Source organism: Ambystoma mexicanum, chromosome 10, assembly GCF_040938575.1.
Source record: "Ambystoma mexicanum isolate Mex_15411 chromosome 10, UKY_AmexF1_1, whole genome shotgun sequence".
NCBI classification, from domain to species: Eukaryota; Metazoa; Chordata; class Amphibia; order Caudata; family Ambystomatidae; genus Ambystoma; species Ambystoma mexicanum.
Window position 1 is genome coordinate 1,396,742,162 of NC_090932.1, and position 21,705 is coordinate 1,396,763,866.

Below are 21,705 nucleotides of genomic sequence, written 5' to 3' on the forward strand. Positions count from 1 at the left end.
GTAATCTTAGACGACCGCTGCACAGATTCATGCACGTTTGACCCGGTGCGAAACAACTGTGGAATTGCCCAGGCCTTCCCCCAACATTTGATTTAGATGTCCAAATATCATGGGATCCAAGGAAGGTAATGAAGCTCGGAGATCTGTACCCAGAGGGCAGATTCGTAACTGAGGAGGAATACAAGATAAAAATGGGAGATAACCCAGTTAAAATGTTAAATGTTACAATATTTAGAATGCGAGCAGGAGTTAGGAAGAGGTGGCCAGCGTTCCCCCAGGAACCGGACCCATGTGATTGCATAGAGGCTATAGTAACGGGAGAAGAACGGATGGGGCTGTTATCAAGACTATATGGGATAATACAAAACAGCAAGGTGCAAAGTAACACAATAAAGGGTAAATGGGAGAGGGACACTGCAGCGTATATAGATGAGACCAAGTGGCGAAAATACTGTTGTCTAACCAAGGACGTTTCACTCAATGCCAGATTACGGCTCATACAATTCAAAGTATTAAACAGACTACATTACACCCCAGCCAGAGTGGTACGATTCTCCCAGGATGTCATGGACAAATGTATAAAATGCGGGGGCAGAGGGAGCAGACACAATGCATATGTTCTGGTGCTGCCCAAAATTGGTACCATTCTTGCGGGAGATTGCAGAGGCACTCCATGTTATGACAAAGATCCCTCCTATCCTCCTACCCCTAAAATACCTGTTGGGAGATATTGGTATGGTCAATATTAAAACGTGCATGGGGTGCGTTATAGCGAAAAAAATGTATACTACTGCAGTGGAAATCTAAGACCACACCAACGCTACATAAATGGCTTAGAGAATTAACCTATGCACAAGAAAGGGAAGAGGGGTATACCAGAACGGTAACAGCAACCAGCAGGACAAAAGGACATTCGGGGACCATTCCGAAGTGCGTGAAAGAAAACTGATGTAATATGTAAGACAATACAACCAAACAATTGGAATTATAAATTGTACTGGATACCTGTAAGAAAGCAAATAATTGTATTAACCAGAAAGATTGAACGTCTTGTATTACATGTCTGCCTGTTAAATAAAGTTGTTGTTTTTAAAAGGGCGGCTTCAGTTAATTTGGGCAGCAATGACACAGCATGCTAAATAAGTAGGGCTCATTAACCAGTGTGTGTAGAAGGTGAAACCGTAGGGAGTATAGGTTTAGCACCATTAGGCAGCAGTTAAGAGAGGAGTGAAACTCTGGGGCTACGCTCAAAGGCAAAAAAACATGCCATGTCGACTGAGGCACGTAAGATAGCATGTATTCCTGTATGCATCAGCACACATGGCATTGTTTCTGTAGCTCCAACAAATGAGCCCGGGAAGTCTCATGTGCTCGCGCACGAACATGCATATACACACATGACACTGTTATTCCCTACAACCCTGCTGTGAGGTCTCCTGGGCCATGGGGTAAAACACACACCAAGTAATACAGGCAACCCCACATGTGCTGCTGCTGTCATTATGTAGCAGCAGCTGCACGTTCACCCGCAAATGCTCCAATAAAGTGCTGTGATGAATCCTGTGGAGTCATCACTGATCCCCATCCTAAAATATCCTCCCATGTGGCCAGGGGAAGGCACCCGCTGCCTGATCCTGACCCTGGGGTGGTATTATGAGGCAGGATCACATGGAAGGAGATGGTTGTCGGGGAAATGTGGTGACCCCATCAGGGGAGACACAATATACTTCTCCCCCAGTTGAAGACCCTATGATCCCCCATTTCTTGATGGCATATTGTAAGTATTCCAATCCTTACAATAATAAAACTCAAAGACCTCTTCTTGCCAGGGACCTTAAGCAGGATAACATTCACACTTCATAAGCACATAAATGTTCACTTAACATCTTCTATGTCTGACAGTCTTAACTTGAATACAAATCCAAAGCATTATAGCTTTGCAGAGTCTCAATCTCAAGTGGACTCCAAAGCCCATAAAACCTATAGTACTGGGACGAGGAAGAGGAGAAAGGAGTTAATGTGGAGTGGGAAATACACCAAGCTGAATGTGCAGACTAGTTGTGATACCAGTCAGCTGTGCAGGACATTTAAAAAATGGTGCGTCTTCGAAGATGCAGGGCAGAGCAGAAGGAGAGGAGAGGAGAGATGCAGAGTGGGTGCAGTGGGAAGCAGAACCGAAGGCCGACATACGCGAGCAAGCTACGCTGAAGAAGGCAGAGGCTTTCTACCAGAGTGGGGAGAGACCAGAACAGCATAGCGGTTTCAGGAAGAGGATCGCCAAGGAGCCAGCAGCAGAGGGAAGGCTGTCGGGAACGCAGTCGGGCTGCAGAGCAACCATTCCACCGGCGAGCGAAGGAGAAGCTGGCGGGTAAACCGGAGAAGTGTCTGCAGAGCGGGAAACGCTTTCTCACCACACGAAAATCGCAGCAGCAGCATGCAAAGGGTTGGGAGCGCCAGAAAAGACCAGCGAGTCTGCCCTGCTGTATTGGGAGGCTTGGCGGGCCAACAGGTGCACAAGCAATTATCAGGTTGTTTTGACTACCTGCCAAATAGTATCAAAAGACTAAATTTACACAAATCTCCATAAAAGGGATGCCAATATGGGGAAAGTTGGAGTAAATGTTGTCCTAAGGAAATTAACTTGAATTAAGTAATTGAAAGGCAAGACCTGTACAACTCTTCATGTATGAGAAGTCAATATGGGAAGATTGGAACAAACATTGCCACAAGCCAATGAACATTACTAATGAAGTTGATAAGCAAAACTCGAACAGGTCTCCATATAAGGGATGCCAATATAGGGGAAGTAATACCCGAAGCCAATGAAGTATAAACAATGAAGGAGTAAAAACTGTGTTATACTAAAAAGGAAAAGAGAACTGAAAGTGTGTAAGAGGACCTGGTGAAAATGTTACATCAGGCAGTGAACCTTTGGGGGAAGGAAACCTGGCAGGAGAGTATACCAGGGATCTATCAAGCCCAGAGGGAAAAGGAATCTAAGAAGACCCGGTGAGATTGTTACATCAGACAGTGAACTTTTAGAGGAAAGATACCTGGCAAGAGAGTATACTAGGGGATCTACCAAGCCCAAAGGGGGTACCTCTGTGTATTCTCTAATGTATTCTAGACAAAAGTCATGATAGTTACCAGTATGTTTGATTTCTATGATTTGATGTCGACATGTGTATGTCCACTATACCTGCTCTGATCCTCAACCTCTGTAACTCTGAGGAAAAACTGTTTAATTATGTTCCGCAACCTTTGTAACTAAGCTGTATGTACTCTTATCACCTGCACCCTGATACCCTTGTGTCCGGCGCGCACAATAAATAAATAAACAAACAAACAAACAAACAAGGCCACACAGACACATAAGAGCATATACCACAAATTTGCTTTTGCAATAGATAAACACAGTTATCCTCAGTTCATCTTCAATATTCATTTTCAAACTTTTACATTCTAACGTGTATCGACACATACTGGAAATTTCCCCATCTAAAAAATCCAGACAGATTATGGTGCAACCATGTTTTAGGTTGCTGTGAAGGTTGCATGTATGATGCGCTTAGTGCTTTCTTCAAAGTTGGAGAGGGTGGCACAAGACAGAAAGAGTTAAGGAAACTAGAGGCTAAAGCAATTTGCAAATAGAGAGCATTGTTGAAAGGGCTGAACTCTGATCATGAGATGGGGCCTTTTTGTGAAATATGCACTCTTTTTCAGGTTTGTGTACTATGTGATTATCAATAAAAATGTAGAGAGACAATTTAAAAATTCGCCAAGGTTTGGGCAAATTCAAGATTAGTAATATGCAAAAAATATCCTGAAACTATGATTGAATGTCCACCAACAAGACCCAAAACATTTAAATTGGACTGTAATCACATTACAATCATTGTGTTGGGGAGTTTTTGCTATTTACTTACCATTTAATTGGTTTGAAAGATTGACCTTAGTGTTTTAGCTGTTAAATCAGGAATGGAAAATTGAGAGGTTGTTGGTCGGCGGAGTAGCCGGGATTACAACTGGTTTCTAATATTGGCTTTGAGAGTCATAGGAAAGACATGGAGATAACATAGAATTATTGGTCTGTTAATCGAGACATGAAAGCTATCAATGTACATTTGAAAGTATTGAGGGACCACTTAGACTGTTAGACTATGGAGCCTTAATATTCAGGTGTTTTACCATCTTGTCATGGATGTATTATTCAGCGGTTAAAGGAGGTGATGAGTCCTGTCAACAGATGCTAATTCGGGGCGGGCTCATGTGATGACACGCCGCCAGGTAAACACGAAGTATTGCTGGCCTCATAATGGCACCCTCGCTTTTAGGAAGGTGTCATCTTGTAATAGTTGAAGCAATCAATGTTTGAGTGTAATTTACGAACTTCATTCGCCAGGATGTTATTTTATGGAAATTCATATTGAGGCTGGCTCCAAAATGGTGCCTTCATGCCTTTTCGGACTGCCATGAACGAAGAATTGGAGTATCTCTACAGATAATATTTTTGAGAGATCAGTTATAGTTTGGTTTAAGTTTATTGCGGTATGAAAGACAAGTGTTGAGAACGCTACAGTGAAATGCAACATGAATATTAGGACTCGGGTAGGGGCAGATTAGAGTTTCTCGTTGTGGCTAAAATATTTTGTAAAGCAAATGTCTGAGATTAATATACCAATGGATTGATACTGGAAATTCTTCCAATGATTGACGACAAACAAATATTTGTTGTGACTATTTGGAAGTCTGAGAATTCGGGTTTGTGAAGTAGAAGGCACAGAGCATCATTGGTATGGAATCAGCCAATTTAGTGAAGCAATAATTTAACTGGACTATAAGAGATGAAATTAATTTCTATTTTAAATCAGGAGATTTTCTCTTTTTTGTTTTTTAAGTAAGATATCAAGATTTGGAAGTCATTGTGAAGAATAGGGGTCTACACTAAAACGCATAGAAATGGAAATATTGGGTAAAGAAATCAAGTGGTTCAATATTCACTAAATAACACAGGGATAAAGGGTTGAATGTTAAATTAACCCACTGGGTGTTTTGCAACAGGCACATTTTCTATAATCTTTGAAGCCATTTAAAGTTTTGGTGGTGGACATAGCAACAGTCTTAGTTTAAGATAGTACCTAACTCAGAAAAGGCTATGGACTTTTCATATATGATTGTCTATGTAATGGAAAAATGTAAATGATCGTCAGATCAATATTTGTTTTTTCTTTTTCTGTTGTTGATTTGACATTCATGTACTATTCCCACGCTCGCCTACATTGTGACGCATTGCTGGTTTGCCACTGGTCGAATACATTTTGTATTTCATTTTCTGTTTTTTTTATGTTCAATGATTGTTGTTGTGGTGGCTAAAGCCCTGAGGAAGGCTTTGTTTTTAAGGTCGAAACATATGTTGGCAAAGTTGTTAAGATGGATTTCTGAACTCTGTCCATGTTCAGAAGGCCAGCCTAGTTTCTTGGAACAGGGTAACCTCTGTACAAGCCAAACCAATCAAGGTAGCTATAGTGGCAGTCAAGACTAGGTCTCAGGAGGGGTGAGGGTGACTGAAAGACCTCAATGAGCACACAGAGCAAGGATACTTACAAATTACTCCCAGACAGTTGTTATATCAAGGCCTTTGTAACTCAGACCACAGCAAAAGAATCACAGCATTACTAATATAAACAAACACAACACAATCAATACAAGATATATACAAGGCCATTGGGGTCTAAAGGGTTAACTGCACGAAGTATGTCTACAACCTAGATGGGGAGAAAACAAGCAGTGCAGATAGTCCTTAGGCCCCTTCGACATCGACAAAACACCTAACTAAGAGGCAGTCCAAGCCGCAAGAGAGGAGCCTTGTGCTCAATAGTACATGCAACACAAGCACACAAAGTTGTTCCAATGGGCAAAACAGGGTCTCTTCAGGGTTCTCTAGCAGCTCAGGAAGGTGGATGAAGCGATGTCGAATAAGTTCCCACTATTCAGGGAGGACCTCCACTTGAAGGCAGAGGCAGTTCCAGAGTGTGGGATGGAGTCACTAGTTCGCACTAGCAGTGGAAAGGAGAGGGACACCCAGGGGCCCCTTTTGTCCGTAATAATGGATGGAGGCGCTAGGGGCCACCGGTTAAGGTTACTCACTGGCCCCAGGCGCACTCCGGACCAAACTTTACCAGTCAAGTCCACTTCTGTTGCGGGTTCTACTGCAGCAAGATAACGGCTCTGCAGCTTTCAGTTGCGAAGATACAGTGAGGATTCCCAAATGGGACAGTGGCGATTTCTCCACTCCGGGTGAATGAATCGACCTAGTTTCACTACAGCAGGCTTCAGGGGCAAGAGGGTCACAAATGCAGTGCACCTGCAAAAGTCGTTGCCGCGGCAGGGCAACACGATAACCGTGTATGCTCTGGTCCTCGCACACTCGTCTCACTTCAGACCTGGGTACGAAATTCGGTGTGAGGGTGCCGCAGACACAGGGCTAGCAGTATTCCGAGTTTCGAGGGCCTCCTCGAAACGACGGCGGAGACAGGGCAAAGGTCCAGCGTAAACTGGTCAGCCCACTTGTTGGCCATGGGACACTTCTGAGAAGGCTTACTTGCAGGATTTGTTGAAGGAGCCGAGATTAGTTGGTCCCACTATTCTAATGGGTCGAAGCATCTTCGCAGACCTTCTAGGATGACCAGATGCAGAGGGGTCCCAAGGGACGACAGCGGGCTCAGGGTGCCAAACCTTCCAGCGGTTCCTCAACTCAGCTTCTTAGTTTCAGGATACTTGGATCCTATCCTTCGTTCAGTGAGAACTCCAGAGATCGACATGGTATGGGTGTTTTTGGCCTCCTCTTATCCAAAGTTCCCTTTGCGTCAAAACGAAGAGGACCCAATGGGAGATCTGCTCACAAACACACACTGCATACGTGGACCAATCATGGACCACGGTGATCCCAGTCATTCATGGCACTCCAGACTCTCTGGCACCTAGGATGTGTATTGGGGACAGACACTCCAGCCCACATCCTGGAGGCACACACACACACACAAGGCATGCAGAAGCCCGCAAAAGCATTGTGTTTCGCGGGAAAATGCATGACCAAATAAGGACTGACCCGGGTCGACTCGACCCGGGAAAGATGAAGGGGCAAGATGGCCAAAGAACCTTGTGGCATGGCCATTTTGGAGCCAGGCCACCCATTTGTGCCAAACGTGGGTAACATGGCAGGAAATGGTTAAAAATCATGCGAAAAGATAGCTGCCACCAGCCCTGTCCATTACACATCTGCACATCTCACAAAACGTCCATCGGGAGTATCTAAGGCCCTTGGAAAAGGACTACAGACCCAAGTACACTACTGTAAGGTACATTGTGCCCTTGTTACATGTTGCAGAAAAGTTGCAACATTGGGAAAGGACTAAGGGAAACAAAGTCTCCCAGTACTGACTGTCTTAAGGACATGTCAGTTTCCCCATTAAATAAGCCCAGAGGAGTGCAGCTGAAGGCTGTACTTCGCTGGCAAAGTCAGTCTATGATGTCTAAACATCAGCAAAAGGTTTGGGGGTGTACACCTGGAGGGGAAATTACATACAATTATGAAATCTTTCCTAAAAAAAGTCCACTTGAAAATTGAAATAAATATCTCAGAGATTGCCTAATTGCTTTTGTGTTCACCAGCAGCGATTGTGTTAGTTATTTCATTAGGTACTGATGCAGAGGTCAGAATAACATATACGTTGTACATATTTAGCCTCTTTGGGCTTGAAGCTATCTCCCTTTCTTTTTCCCCTTTAGCCTTTAAGTGCCAGAATATTAGGATCAGTTAATGTGTAAGAGTGGTCAGCACAGTGGAACACAAGCCCACAGGATAGTTTTTACATTTAAAATGTAGGTTAGCATTTTTCTTCAACACAAACAAGAAGTACCTTCCCATGGACCACAGCATGTTCTCCATGTAGAATGACTTTCCCAGGTGCAGACATTGTAAGCATCTTGTCCATCATTTTCCTGTAAACAAGATATAGGTTATTGCAATGCACCACCTGGGCTTAGGGCAGGACATTTCACATTCTGTACTGCCAAAATATATCAACGTTCAACTGATGGTGAGGTAGCAGAAGGCCCATCAGTGCATGAATGTGATTTTGACTTGTTATAAGTCAATATTTACACTGAAGAAATATGAACTAGATTCGGCTAGTTAAAAGATCATTCGCCAGCCTATTATGTGGCATCAGCACGCAGTGAGATTTTTTCTTAATGTAAACCCTGACTCACAAAGCGAATAAACCATAGTATGTTGAACATATTGATTCTGTACAGATGATTATAAAGTTCAAAAGGAAGTTAAAAGAAGTTTACATATATTCACTTTTTTCATCATCACTTGTATTTGTAATAAGTGGCCTGTTTGCTTAAACCTCACAAAGCCTCCTGTCTATACTACATTCAGAAACATGCATGCTGCATTCAACACATTTCATCGTTATCCACCTAATCAGGAATGTCAGGATTAAGTTATGAGAGATTCCAAAATCACAATCTTCACCTTTCCTAATACTAGCTGGATTTCGTTTGATATTCCAAATGCATTATGAAAGAGCGCAGCGTGCATGTCCCCCTTGCACGTGAAAGCGTGGCTTTAACGGTCCACACTCTGCATGAGGGGCAGTGTCCTGGATTGCTCTTTGTGAACTTTCATGGATTTTTGAATATGGGTGTTCACATTTTTATGGGGGCCGTTTGGTAAATAATTCAAGATTCGAAATGTATATACTGAACACTGAAATGTATACCTTACATACTGAGATGTATATATCATATAATGGATGCATACATTAGATACTGAAATATACAAACTTTACACCGAGATAAATACATTCAATACTGAGAGACATATACTGTATATTGTGATACATGCATTATATATTGAGATACAATGCAAGCTGAGAAGTATATACTGTCTAAGAGGTATATACTGTCTATAGCGATACATGCATTATATATTGAAATAGATACACTGCATGCTGAGATACACTTATTGTATACTGAGAGATATATACTATCTAGTGAAATGTATATATGATATAATGAAGTATGCATGCATATGCACTGTACTCTGAGGTACATATATTATATACAGAGATGTACATATTCATATTACATATTGAAATGTATACACTCTATGCTGAGATATATACAATATATACTGCGATTTATACACAGTATATTGAGATGCATCCATTTTATATTGAAATGCATATAATGCAGATTGAAATGCATATATTGCATAGCAACCTATGTATATTATAAAGTGAGATGTGCTGCTACATTCTAATAACTGACATGCACAAGCTGAAATACATACATGATATGAACATTGCCTATACTATATGAATGTTATATTGTAATGCATCTACAGCATAATAAAAAAGACACAATGTAATCAGAAACTTCTTGTTCACTCCAGGTCAAAACATATAAAATTGATTATTAAAATGTGTATGCAATTCACTGAAATGTATGATATACTAAGAATCGTTATACAGAGTAATGAGAATCTTGCATATAGCACAGTGAAACTTCTACCACATGAACTCTTTCTTATACACACACTACTGAAAATGTCACATGGTTTGCAGTCCTACCCGCTGGAAGGGGTGGCTTGCTTATCTCTTGCTAGTTTCACTTTCCACAAGTTGTTCCAGGGAATAGCTTTGCCTTCAGAAACGGGAGACGTTTGCAAAAATATTTCCTGTCTGTCTGTGTCTTGAAAGTCTGGCTCTTAGCCAGCTAGCCTGGGCTTCTTTGTGGTGAGAACCTGTGTATAGTATCTGTTTGTTTTGGGGAAAGGACAAATGGTTGCCAGCACAGTACTACATTACTGTAAATATTCAGCACTGGGCACAGGGTTGAAGGTCTTTTGGCCTGGGGGCACAAAGTGCTTGTTTATTTTGTCATTATTACTGTTTCTCAGCCGGCAATGGGCCGTACAGTGCACATATTTGAACCATACAAATAATGTTGCAGCCCCTTCACTAACATATATATATATATATATAATAAAAAGGGCCCTCGGTGACAGTATATGAAAAGAGACAAAGCAGGCATTTGCCATAAATTATGCATTTTGGGTGCAAATATTTATTTTCTTCATACTAGCACAGCTCTATAGAAGCTGTATCGCTTTAGTATGAATAACTCTGATGCATTTAACACCAGAGGCAGCCTGTTCGATCCTGCAGGATTTAAATACTGCATATCCTGCATATCCTGCACTCATGTGGTGTTTTGAAACCATCATCTTACAAATGTATTACAACATGTTACTTATACATTAGAATATATATGTGAGTCATTTGTATAAGAGACTTCTCCCTAAGACTGTCTCGAAATCCCTGAAATACTCCAGATCATATTCATGAATCTGCACATATGATCTAAAAACAGACATTTTATACTTTTGTTGGAGAATATTGCAGAAAAATTAGTGACCATCAGAAGGTTTATCTAGGCTCCCGAGAACCTGAGATTGGACTCAAACCTCTGGGGCTTGAGCCCAAAGAAGTCCTTACAGCTTCCATGAAGGCCCTGGTAATTTGGAGCCAGGCTGTTTGGGGGCAATGGCTTGCTGACGTTAATAGGCATGAAAGTGTCCATTGCAGTGCTTGCAAAACAGCCAGCTAAAATCACTGGTTAATCCTTTTTTTTTTTTTAGAACAACCAAATGAAGCTTACAGCAAAGCACAGCGGTTAGGTATAGCACCTTGCATGCTATTTTCAGAGCATCCATTTAATTTGGTTCAGAAGGATGAAGTGCTTAGTTGCCTCTGACTGGATTTGAACAATGTTAGCTATCAAATATGTATGTTTGTATTTGTATTTATTAAACAATAAGGCATTAGTGTGTGCTTTGATCAGAAATGCTATTCTAGGGATAGGAATATGGCATCTTAATTTAGTTTTGGAAAGGCTAAAGACATCTCATTTTGGGCCTTGAATCAGTGTGACCTGCCACTATTTGCATGTAAAACAAAATCTTTGGTTTTCAATGCCTATGCAGGAAGAGAGACTGCGCTTCAGGCTGATTAGATGGATAACCACTGCTCTTTTATGTTCAAAGAAGGTTCCCATTTTCACTTAAATCAGTCTTGTTCTTGGTCCGTTTTGACACTTGCATTTAGAAAAATGGGATGGGTGGCTTTAACTCCAATATAAACAACATAGGATACCTTAACTAACGGTGTGAAGAGTAGGGGACTCAATGTGATTCAAGGATCATACTATTTCAATCCCAATATTCACAAAGATTCCCTAACCAGTATTGATCAGGTTGTATAGCTTCACAGTAATCTCAGAGATCTAGCACCCACTTCATCCATTGATTTTGCATGCAGCACCTACTTTCCACCACTTATCTGTGAGACTTTATCAGGTTCAGATATTATTACTCCCTTTTCCTAGGTTGCAGTCTTGTATTGATGACAATATTATTCACACACAGGAAGCATTTCTTCCCCCTTGCTCTGTATTTTTATCAGACTGTGGCATTGCAACCCAACAGCCAGTGGTACAAATGTGGGGGCCCCTATATGAGCCATGCTGAGGAAGCCAGCAAACAAAGCAGGGGACATGCAACACTCCAGACCAGCCTGGACCAAAACGCATGCGCTGCACTACGATAAAGATGTAAGTATGTTTTTAATCAAAGCTTAAACCTTTCACCTAGCATAGAAACAAGGGAATTTTGCCTGTCCCCTGGCACCCACATGTATCAGCCACCAGTAGCGGCTGGTGAATTTTTTAATTGGAGGGGTGTACGTATTTCCCATATATATGCAAGGGCGACAGAGCGTAGAGAGGGAGCCTGAAACAACTGAGGGTTCATCCCCAGAGAACAGTTTTTGCATAATGAGGGGAAAATGGTGCATTATACCAGTCAGTTTTGCAGCATAAACAGAAAATCCAATAGTGTTATATCCAGCCGAGACTAGCCCCGTCGTGTAGCCTAGGAGGTCTTCCCTGTATTGGTTAAACCTTGCAAGATAGGATGCAAGATGAGACACAGGAGGCGCAGGCCTGGAACACGGGATACTGCGGTTCCGCTGTTACAAATAATAAATATATCAACAGACGGTTACCATCACAAGACAACAAGACTGATTGGTAAACAAGCGTAACCACACAGTAATTCAAGTAACCACTGACCTGATACACACAAGATGCGGAAATAACCAGGTAGGTTGACGTCTGTGCAATAGTTTCCTGTCTGGATGACGTAGAGAAAAGATGTGCAGGAAAGAAATGTCCAAGTAATTCCAGTTATGCTGAAAACCCCAACTGGCTATTCCCGACGGCACGAGGACGCCTCTAGACTTATGGCACACCAATTTGAAGTCTCTAGTCCGTGTGCCAAAAACCCAAAAGTCACTGATTGAACTTCCTGTTAGGATTCACAAAACCAAAGGCAATCCGTATGTGTTCCGTAGTCGGCAGGAGGCGGGCAGCAGAGAAGGCAAAACGTGTCCAAAAGCAGTCCGTTTGGAGTTCCGTAGTCGGCAGGAGGCAGGCAGCAGAGAAGGCAAAACGTGTCCGGAGACACTCCGTGAGCAAGCTGGATAAGGGAAGGTAGGAGGGCAGGATAAGGACGGGTAGGAACAGGAGCAAAAACGAGAAAACAGGAAGCAAGGAATTTCAAGGGACCGAGGCAAAATAGCGCTAACTGTTCGCAACGAAATTCAGAAGCACCGAAACAACAATGGGAGGTGCTTAAGTCACATGAACCGGCAACCACGCTCGAGTCGAACGTGTCACGTGACGGAAAACAGGCTGCCAGCGTTGCCATGCCAACTTCCAGACGCCTGGATGAGAACGTGGAATTCTTTGTTTACTATACACAGGGACGCCTGGATTACGGTGTTTATAGGGTAAAGCCCGGGCTGCCATGAAGCGTGAGGGAAGCTTGACAGATTCCTCCCCCAAAGATGGCTTCCCCCTCCGGGAGGACCAAAACTGCGACAGAAGAACTGGGGCATGAATGTGATCAAAGGGTTCCCACGTACGCTCCTCGGGACCATAGCCTTTCCAATCCACGAGATAAAGGCGTTTGCCCCTCCGAACTTTAGTGTCCAAGATACCAGCCACCTCATATTCATCAGAGCCCTGCACCTGTACAGGAGGGGGACGCGACGACAGTCGGGTCGCAGGGTGACAGGGTTTTACCAAGGAAACATGGAATACAGGATGGGTCTTCCATGAGGAGGGGAGTGCAAGACGAACCGCCACGGGGTTGACGACCTCCGTGATCCTGTAGGGGCCCACAAAACGCGGAAGAAGTGCTTTGCGACCCGGTAATCGGAGGTTGTGAGTAGACAACCATACCATCATGCCTGAGTGGTATATTGGGGCTGGTAGACGGTGACGATCGGCACCTGCCTTGGTTTGCTCCTGAGCCTTCAGCAGATGTTCCCTTATTGAGAAGTGTAGTGCAGACAAATCCTTAACGCAGGCAAGAGCGGCAGGAGCATGTAGGGGAAGCTCAGGACTCAAGGGCAAGGAACGAGGGTGCCTCCCATACAAGGCGAAAAAAGGGGAGACCCCTGTTGCGGTGTGCAGAGAATTGTTGTAGGCAAACTCTGCCAGTGCCAACACCGACACCCAAGTGCCCTGGAGTTGCAAGGTGAGGCAACGTAAGTACTGTTCCATGGTCGAATTTAGACGTTCGGTCTGACCGTCAGTTTGGGGGTGATAAGCGCTAGAACACCTCGCGTTGACACCCAAGGCAGTAGTCAATGCCCTCCAAAAGCGTGAGGTGAATTGTGACCCCCGATCCGTGACTATGATAGAAGGCAGCCCAAAAGACCCAACAACAGTCCCCAAGAATAGGTCTGCTAATTTGGGAGCCAAAGGGATACCCCGACAGGGAACGAATAAGGCCAACTTGGTAAAGTAATCTATTACTACCCATATGGTGTCGTAACCGTCCACCATAGGCAGTTCGACGACGAAATCCATAGATATCATCGTCCAAGGTTGATCCGGAACAGGCAGAGGGTGCAGTAATCCAACGGGTTTGGCATGGGATGCCTTGCACTGTGCACATACTGCACAAGTGGAAAGGTACTCAGTAACGTCCTTCTCCATTGAAGGCCACCAGCACCATCGTTTCAGGAGATCCATCGTTTTTCTGATACCTGGGTGTGCGGCTGCTGCTGAGTCATGACACCATTTCATTGCGGTAAGCCTAGTGTCACGATTTGGCAGGTATATTTTACCCTGTCTGTAGGGGAGTGAATGGTATACCTTTAGGCCATGTTGAACCACCTCAGAAGGGTCGGTTTTTAGCCAATCTTGTACCTGATCCTTGAGAGACGCACCTAGAGTACAGCCGCAAACCACCTGATGGGGTAACACTAATTCCCCTTTATGGTGGGTTGTGCCAGGGCCTCCGTATATACGAGACAAGGCATCCGCTTTGGAATGCAGTGAACCAGGACGGTAAGTTATATTGAAGTTAAACATCGAGAAGAACTCATGCCAGCGGGCATGCCGAGCCGTAGTGCATTTCACTGATTGGAGTGCCAATAGGTTCCTATGATCAGTATATACTTGAACCGGATCAGAGGTACCTAAAAGATGATGTCGCCATACCAAGAAGGCGTCGCGGACCGCCAGTAATTCCTTCTCGGTGATGGTATAATTCTTTTCATATGAAGTGAGTTTTCTTGAATGGTAAGCAACAGGATGCAAACCACTGGCGTCCGGACATTGTTGTGAGAGAATGGCTCCTAGAGCCACATCCGAAGCATCGGCCTCCACAATATATGGTAAAGCGGGATTAGGGTGTTGGAGCACAGGAGCAGTGGTAAATGCGGTTTTGAGAGTATCAAAGGCTTGCTGAGCCTGGTGGTTCCACCGAAATATTTCTTTGGGACTGGTTAGAGCAGTGAGAGGGGAAACAATGAGAGAGAAATCCTGGATAAACCGCCTGTAAAAATTGGCGAAACCCAGAAAAGACTGTAGGGCCTTAAGACCGTTGGGTATCGGCCATTGGAGAATGGCAGACACTTTGGACTGGCTCATTTGTACTCCCCGACTCGTGATGTTATAACCAAGGAACTCTACCTCTTGGACATGGAACAAACATTTTTCCAGTTTGGCATATAATTGATTGTCCAATAAACGTTGCAATACATTGGTAACATGGGATACATGAGTCTCATACGAGGGAGAATAGATGAGGATGTCATCCAAGTATACTACCACATACTGGTCTAGCATATCGTGGAACACATCGTTGATGAAATACTGAAACGTAGCCGGTGCGTTGCAGAGTCCAAACGGCATAACGCAGTACTCAAAAAGGCCGTATTTGGTTTTGAATGCGGTTTTCCATTCGTCTCCCTTGCGTATGCGCACCAGGTTATAAGCCCCTCGCAAATCCAACTTTGTGAAGATCACTGAGGATCCTAACTGGTCCAACAGTACAGAAATAAGAGGGAGTGGATACTGATTCCTGATCGTAACGGCATTTAACGCACGGTAATCGATACAGGGGCGGAGATCTCCTTCCTTCTTAGGTACAAAAAACAAAGGAGCTGCCGCGGGGGACCGGGAAGGACGAATGAAACCGGAGTTCAAGGATTTGTCGATGTACTCCTTTAGAATGATGTCTTCCTTTTGGGTCAATGAATAGACACGCCCAGAGGGTATCTTGGCCCCTGGAACCAATTCGATTGGGCAATCATAGGGCCGATGGGGTGGCAGGACCTCAGCCCCACCAGCATCATAGACGCCTCTCAATGCTTGATATTCTTTAGGAAGTGCATTGCTGACCACAGCCCCAATCGTGGAAGCAGAGTCCAGAAGAGCGTGACTAGGACTAGAGGACTCCTGGTTAGTACTGAAACATTTCGCTTCACAACACACAGATGGGAAGCTTACCTCCCCTGTGAGCCAATCGATAGTAGGATTGTGTAACCGCAACCAGGGAAGGCCAAGTATAATACGGTATTGTGGGGCAGTGATTAGATCAAACTGTATGTTTTCCTGGTGGCCGCATATTGTTGTCATGGTTACTTCTACAGTGGAATCCGTAACAGGGCCAGACACTAACATGGTACCATCAACGGCTTTGATCAATTCAGGGCATGGTTTCGTGACAGATGGGATCCCTAAATCATGAGCATAGGCACTATCGATGTAGTTGCCCGTGGCACATGAATCAAGAACGACCGAAACACCTGATTTTTCTTTCCCAGAAAAGGCAAGAGTGACAGTCAAAAAATAGGGAGTTAAACAAATGGAGTCGCTTTTCGGAGTACCCGGCAATACGACTCCCTCTATTGCCGGGCTTTGGAGTTTCCCTGTTTCTTGACAGGTTTCTTGGGACAGGCACGTAATAGATGGTCTGATCCCCCACAATAGAAACACCAGCCATTTTTCCTTCTATGTTCTCTTGTTTCTGCTGACAAAGGACCTCGTATGGCACCTATTTGCATGGGCTCTGAGGTACTTGGGGCAGCGGCCGGAAGACCGGTTGGTGTTAAAGGAAGTGGCCGTTTTTCCCCTTTCCTCTCTGCGCGCCTTGAATCTATCTGTAGAACAAGATCCAAAAGCTCAGGAAAAGCAGTGGGTATGATCGGCACGGTAGCAAGGGTGTCCTTCAATGGATCAGACAACCCTTTGTAGAACAGGGATGCCTTTTTGTCTTCAGGCCATCCTGTTTCAGCTACTAATTGGTTAAACCTTGCAAGATAGGAAAGGAGAGGCGTGTCGCCCTGTTGAAGCCCAAGCAACTCTAAATCTGTAGCTTGCGTGGCATACCGGGTGTCAAAAACACGGCTCATCGCCTCAATTAGGGCACCACAATCGTAGAGGAGGTGACTGCCTTCTTCTAGTAGTGGATTAGCCCAAGCCGCGGCAGTTCCCCCCAGATGGGACAATAGAAAGGCGGCCTTTGTAGTGGAGTCAGGGAAAGAAGCCGGACGACACAAAAAATGAAGTCTACATTGATTCAAGAAAGTTCTGTACGTTTTTGGGTCACCATTGAATCTCTCTGGTGGTGCCAAAGGAAACTGAGCGGTCATATACACCGGACCGGAGTCTTGTCGAGGTGGGAGTACCCCTGACCCAGAAGCCATGGCCTGTGGTGATGCATCAGCGCCAATGGGCGCCCGGAGCCCGACCTGTAGGTCGTCTATGCGCCGTTGCGTAGCCGTATGAGCTGCAGTCATATCGTTACGTAACTCTGCCACTAATTGCAAAATAGTGGCCATGGTCTCGTTTGCATCCATGGTATATAAGGCTTCTGAATATGTTATATCCAGCCGAGACTAGCCCCGTTGTGTAGCCTAGGAGGTCTTCCCTGTATTGGTTAAACCTTGCAAGATAGGATGCAAGACGAGACACAGGAGGCGCAGGCCTGGAACACGGGATACTGCGGTTCCGCTGTTACAAATAATAAATATATCAACAGACGGTTACCATCACAAGACAACAAGACTGATTGGTAAACAAGAGTAACCACACAGTAATTCAAGTAACCACTGACCTGATACACACAAGATGCGGAAATAACCAGGTAGGTTGACGTCTGTGCAATAGTTTCCTGTCTGGATGGCGTAGAGAAAAGATGTGCAGGAAAGAAATGTCCAAGTAATTCCAGTTATGCTGAAAACCCCAACTGGCTATTCCCGACGGCACGAGGACGCCTCTAGACTTATGGCACACCAATTTGGAGTCTCTAGTCCGTGTGCCAAAAACCCAAAAGTCACTGATTGGTTTTGTGAATCCTAACAGGAAGTTCAAAGGCAATCCGTATGTGTTCCGTAGTCGGCAGGAGGCGGGCAGCAGAGAAGGCAAAACGTGTCCAAAAGCAGTCCGTTTGGAGTTCCGTAGTCGGCAGGAGGCAGGCAGCAGAGAAGGCAAAACGTGTCCGGAGACACTCCGTGAGCAAGCTGGATAAGGGAAGGTAGGAGGGCAGGATAAGGACGGGTAGGAACAGGAGCAAAAACGAGAAAACAGGAAGCAAGGAATTTCAAGGGACCGAGGCAGAATAGCGCTAACTGTTCGCAACGAAATTCAAAAGCACCGAAACAACAATGGGAGGTGCTTAAGTCACATGAACCGGCAACCACGCTCGAGTCGAACGTGTCACGTGACGGAAAACAGGCTGCCAGCGTTGCCATGCCAACTTCCAGACGCCTGGATGAGAACGTGGAATTCTTTGTTTACTATACACAGGGACGCCTGGATTACGGTGTTTATAGGGTAAAGCCCGGGCTGCCATGAAGCGTGAGGGAAGCTTGACAAATAGATGGAAGTCACCAACAGGGCACAGGAGCATTTTCTTGATAGCTTCCTCTAAAATATATATCAGTATAAAAAATATTTTCACACTGGCTTCACCATTGTATGCCAGTATTCCCCTATAAGAGCATACTCATGGTTGTTTTGTGCATAATGCCTGTAATGATACTATAGAAAGAAAACATGTCTGCCGATATATGGCTTCCCCATGAAAGAACATACTCTGGTTGGCTCTGCCATTAAAAATGCAATGTCACAATAAGAAAAGATGTCCAAACTGGCTCCCCTAATGAAGGTCAGATTAGACAAGTAATAACGCTTATCATGTTTGCATTATCATAGACGGTCAGTAATAAATGTCATGCCACAGTAACAAATAGCTAGACTGGCTGATCCAAAATGGCATTTGTGAGAAACCTGATGGTGTTCTCCCACCTACGGGAGAACACCCGGGATCTTCCATTCAGGTGGCCAGGGAAGGGCAATCGCTTTTGGATCGCGACCATGGGGGTGGACAAGCTAGGGAGGATCACCTGAGTGGAGGGTCACAAGGGATTGGGAGGAGAATACTCGAGGGCGAGACATGGTATTCCCTCTCTCCCCATTTTCCATCAAAAAACCCTTCCGCAACCTTCGTGGGATATTTCCAATCCCATTCCATCGCCCCCTCCCCCTTTCCGACTAATACTGGGAAGAAGAAGAAGAGGCAACCGAGAGTAGTAAGGATTACCTGCAGGAAACACCTTGAGAAACAGAAGGAAGACTGACACCTACTACCATTTGGTTGTCCTATTAATAGAGTCAGGCAGGGTCAGGCATTTAACACTGACTACTCACAGCTGACTCCACTTGACTCCAGTTTTAAGTATAAAAGGTGTGGTTTTGCATAATCAAGGGACCAAGCTGTGAATCAAGAGGCACGATAAGGAAAAGGACAGGAGCAAAGGGTGCACAAAAAACAATGAAGCAAAACAGTGGAGAAAAAGTGAAACCAAAGAAAGGTGACAGAAGAGAGAGCAAAAGAAGGTGCAAGAGTGCACAGGAAAGTGGAAGATAACAAAGGGGTGCAGGAAGCACCTGAAGATGAAAGGACAGAAAGTACAGGAAATACAGAGAGAAGCCAAAGATCCAAGTGGTCCCGGTAAGGGGGAAGCAAAGAACCTGCCATTTTCGAAAGTCTCTGATTTTACCCCATGAGAAGATTGTATAAAAGGAACTGTATACAAGCAAAAAGGTTCATCCTGACAAGTAAAATGTTGTGTTTGAAAACAGGAGGTAAGGGCTCAGCTTGCGGAAGGGAACCCTGAAAGGCCTAAGGGGAACTGCCTTATTAAACTGAACTTGTGTTTGGAACTGAAGGGGCCTAAGCTTGGGGATGGGAACCCTAAGGGGCCTAATGAAGGTAGATACTTATTTTGTGAAACAGAGAGACATATGCTTGGGGAAGGGAACCCCGAGAATCTTGAGAGGAACTGTGTTATATTTTTGTTTTGTCTGAAACTTGGAAGGATTGAAGCTTGGGGAAGGGAATCCCCAGGAACTAGAAACATTGAAAATTGTTTGAACAGAGTGTAAGAACTTTGTGGAGAAGAGTTAACGAACAACCGCTTTTTGATTGTGCTGGATTTTGATGATACTGAGAGCCACACCTGGTGAGAAGACCACCTGAAACCAGCCTTGGTATATATTTCTTATTGAATCACTATTTTCCTGTAAAGAGACTTCCTACCATATTTTGGCAAAGAGTGAGGGCAAGCATAGGTTCAGACAGACGAATTTTGGTTTTGGACTTTCAGACATTGACGGCCCTTAGAAACATCAGTTGAGGGAACAATCCATTTAGAGTTAGGGCCAGATAGGTATTACACCAACCCCAGGATTACAGTAAATATAGGTTTTTAAACTATAACGCTTCAGTCTGTCTCTCCATGCCTGTCTCACAAAGTCTAGCCACTCAATAACAGTGGTCATGCTTGCTTTGTCATAGAGGCACAGTCATAAATTCCATTGCCCCAACACTGCCAACATCAGAGCCCAGGGCCACCACAAACACAAGCACACAAAACATCCATTCGCTCATTCACACACACACACACACATATTCACACCGCATTCACTTGCTCATTCAGACGCTGACCCATACACTCACTCATTCACATGCGCACCTAAGCACCCAAACATCATACATGCCTTCATTCATACACGCACACATAACATACATTAGTCCAGATCTCTTACCTTCAGCGGAGGGTCGCTCCTATCCGCCTCCCATGATGAAGGCCCTCGGTCTCTGGTGCACAAAAACAGGAGCGTAGAAGCAAAGAGTGCTTCCTGGTTCCTGCATATGCGTGGAAGAGTCTGAGCGCTCTGTTCCCAATGCCCTAGGCAATCTGAATGTGCGGGGAGGCACAAGAGCACCCCTACACACAGAGATCTAGTTCCCCAGCCTGCATGCCCAATGACCCATGCAAGGCTGGGGCAGCAAAATGCCCTCAACCTTACATGATCCACTGGACATGTGTGCTGGGTAACAGAACTGTCAATGGGAAACTGTGTTTCCCCTTCGACAGTTGAAGTCAGCCCAGGAGTGCCCCGTCAGCTTCGGTAAGCAGCTGAGGAAGTGCTCAGTGTCTTCACTGGGCTGGCTCGGCTCCTCCACAATGGTCAGCAGATCTGGCATGTCGGTGCCCCATCACCCATTATGGACGAGACGCTCCTTTATAAAGCAGCTGCAGCAATTAGCAACCTGCTCTTGTTCCTCGTTTATACTGAAGACATACGAGAGGAACTTTCCACCCCCTGAATCTACACTCTAAACTTTGTTCTTTTTATAAGTTGCTCCAAGCCCCAGTTTCACTGTGTTCTTTCAGGGTCTATGACTTTTGACTTTTGGACATTTTGAATGGATTGACCGTCATAGGGCTCGACTTCCCCTGATCGTCAGTTGAAACTAAACGACTATTGTGAAACAATATTTAAAAAGGTGGAACTGCTCACAGGTAATGGTCATCATAAGAAATTGATGGACCTGAAATCCAGGAAAGAAATAAGTCCACGGCCTTTAAAAGGTGTTGTGTGGAATAACTAGAAACAGCACAAATGCAGATTTCCTATGAGCACAGACTTTCAAAATTCTCTCCAGAAAATATCCCTAGATTTTGAAATGCTTGTACATTTCCTCTCTATGAAAAATATTTCTACAGATTGTCACCATGTTTTCCGTACAGATTGTCACAATGTTTTCCGTACATTTGGACTGCCTCTAATGATAACCCACCTCCTCACCCTGTTCTCTCGGTCAGGCCACCCCCCTTGAACACCTTTCCCTCTTGCTCCCCTTTCCTGTCCCTATCCCATCACCCTGAATGCACTCCCCATTATTCCACATCCCCGGCAATCCCT

The 21,705-nt window shown here is 44.5% G+C and overlaps 1 protein-coding gene across 2 annotated transcripts in view; it reads right to left on the reverse strand.

Moving 5' to 3' along the window:
• Positions 1-21,705, reverse strand: part of MVK (mevalonate kinase) — a 234,154-nt gene that overhangs the window by 208,454 nt on the left and 3,995 nt on the right. For both annotated transcript variants that reach the window (XM_069619413.1, XM_069619414.1), the window contains exon 2: positions 7,920-8,001. In XM_069619413.1, the coding sequence (XP_069475514.1) occupies positions 7,920-7,997 (78 nt within the window). In that variant the 5' untranslated portion in view covers positions 7,998-8,001. The remainder of the gene's footprint in view (positions 1-7,919; positions 8,002-21,705) is intronic.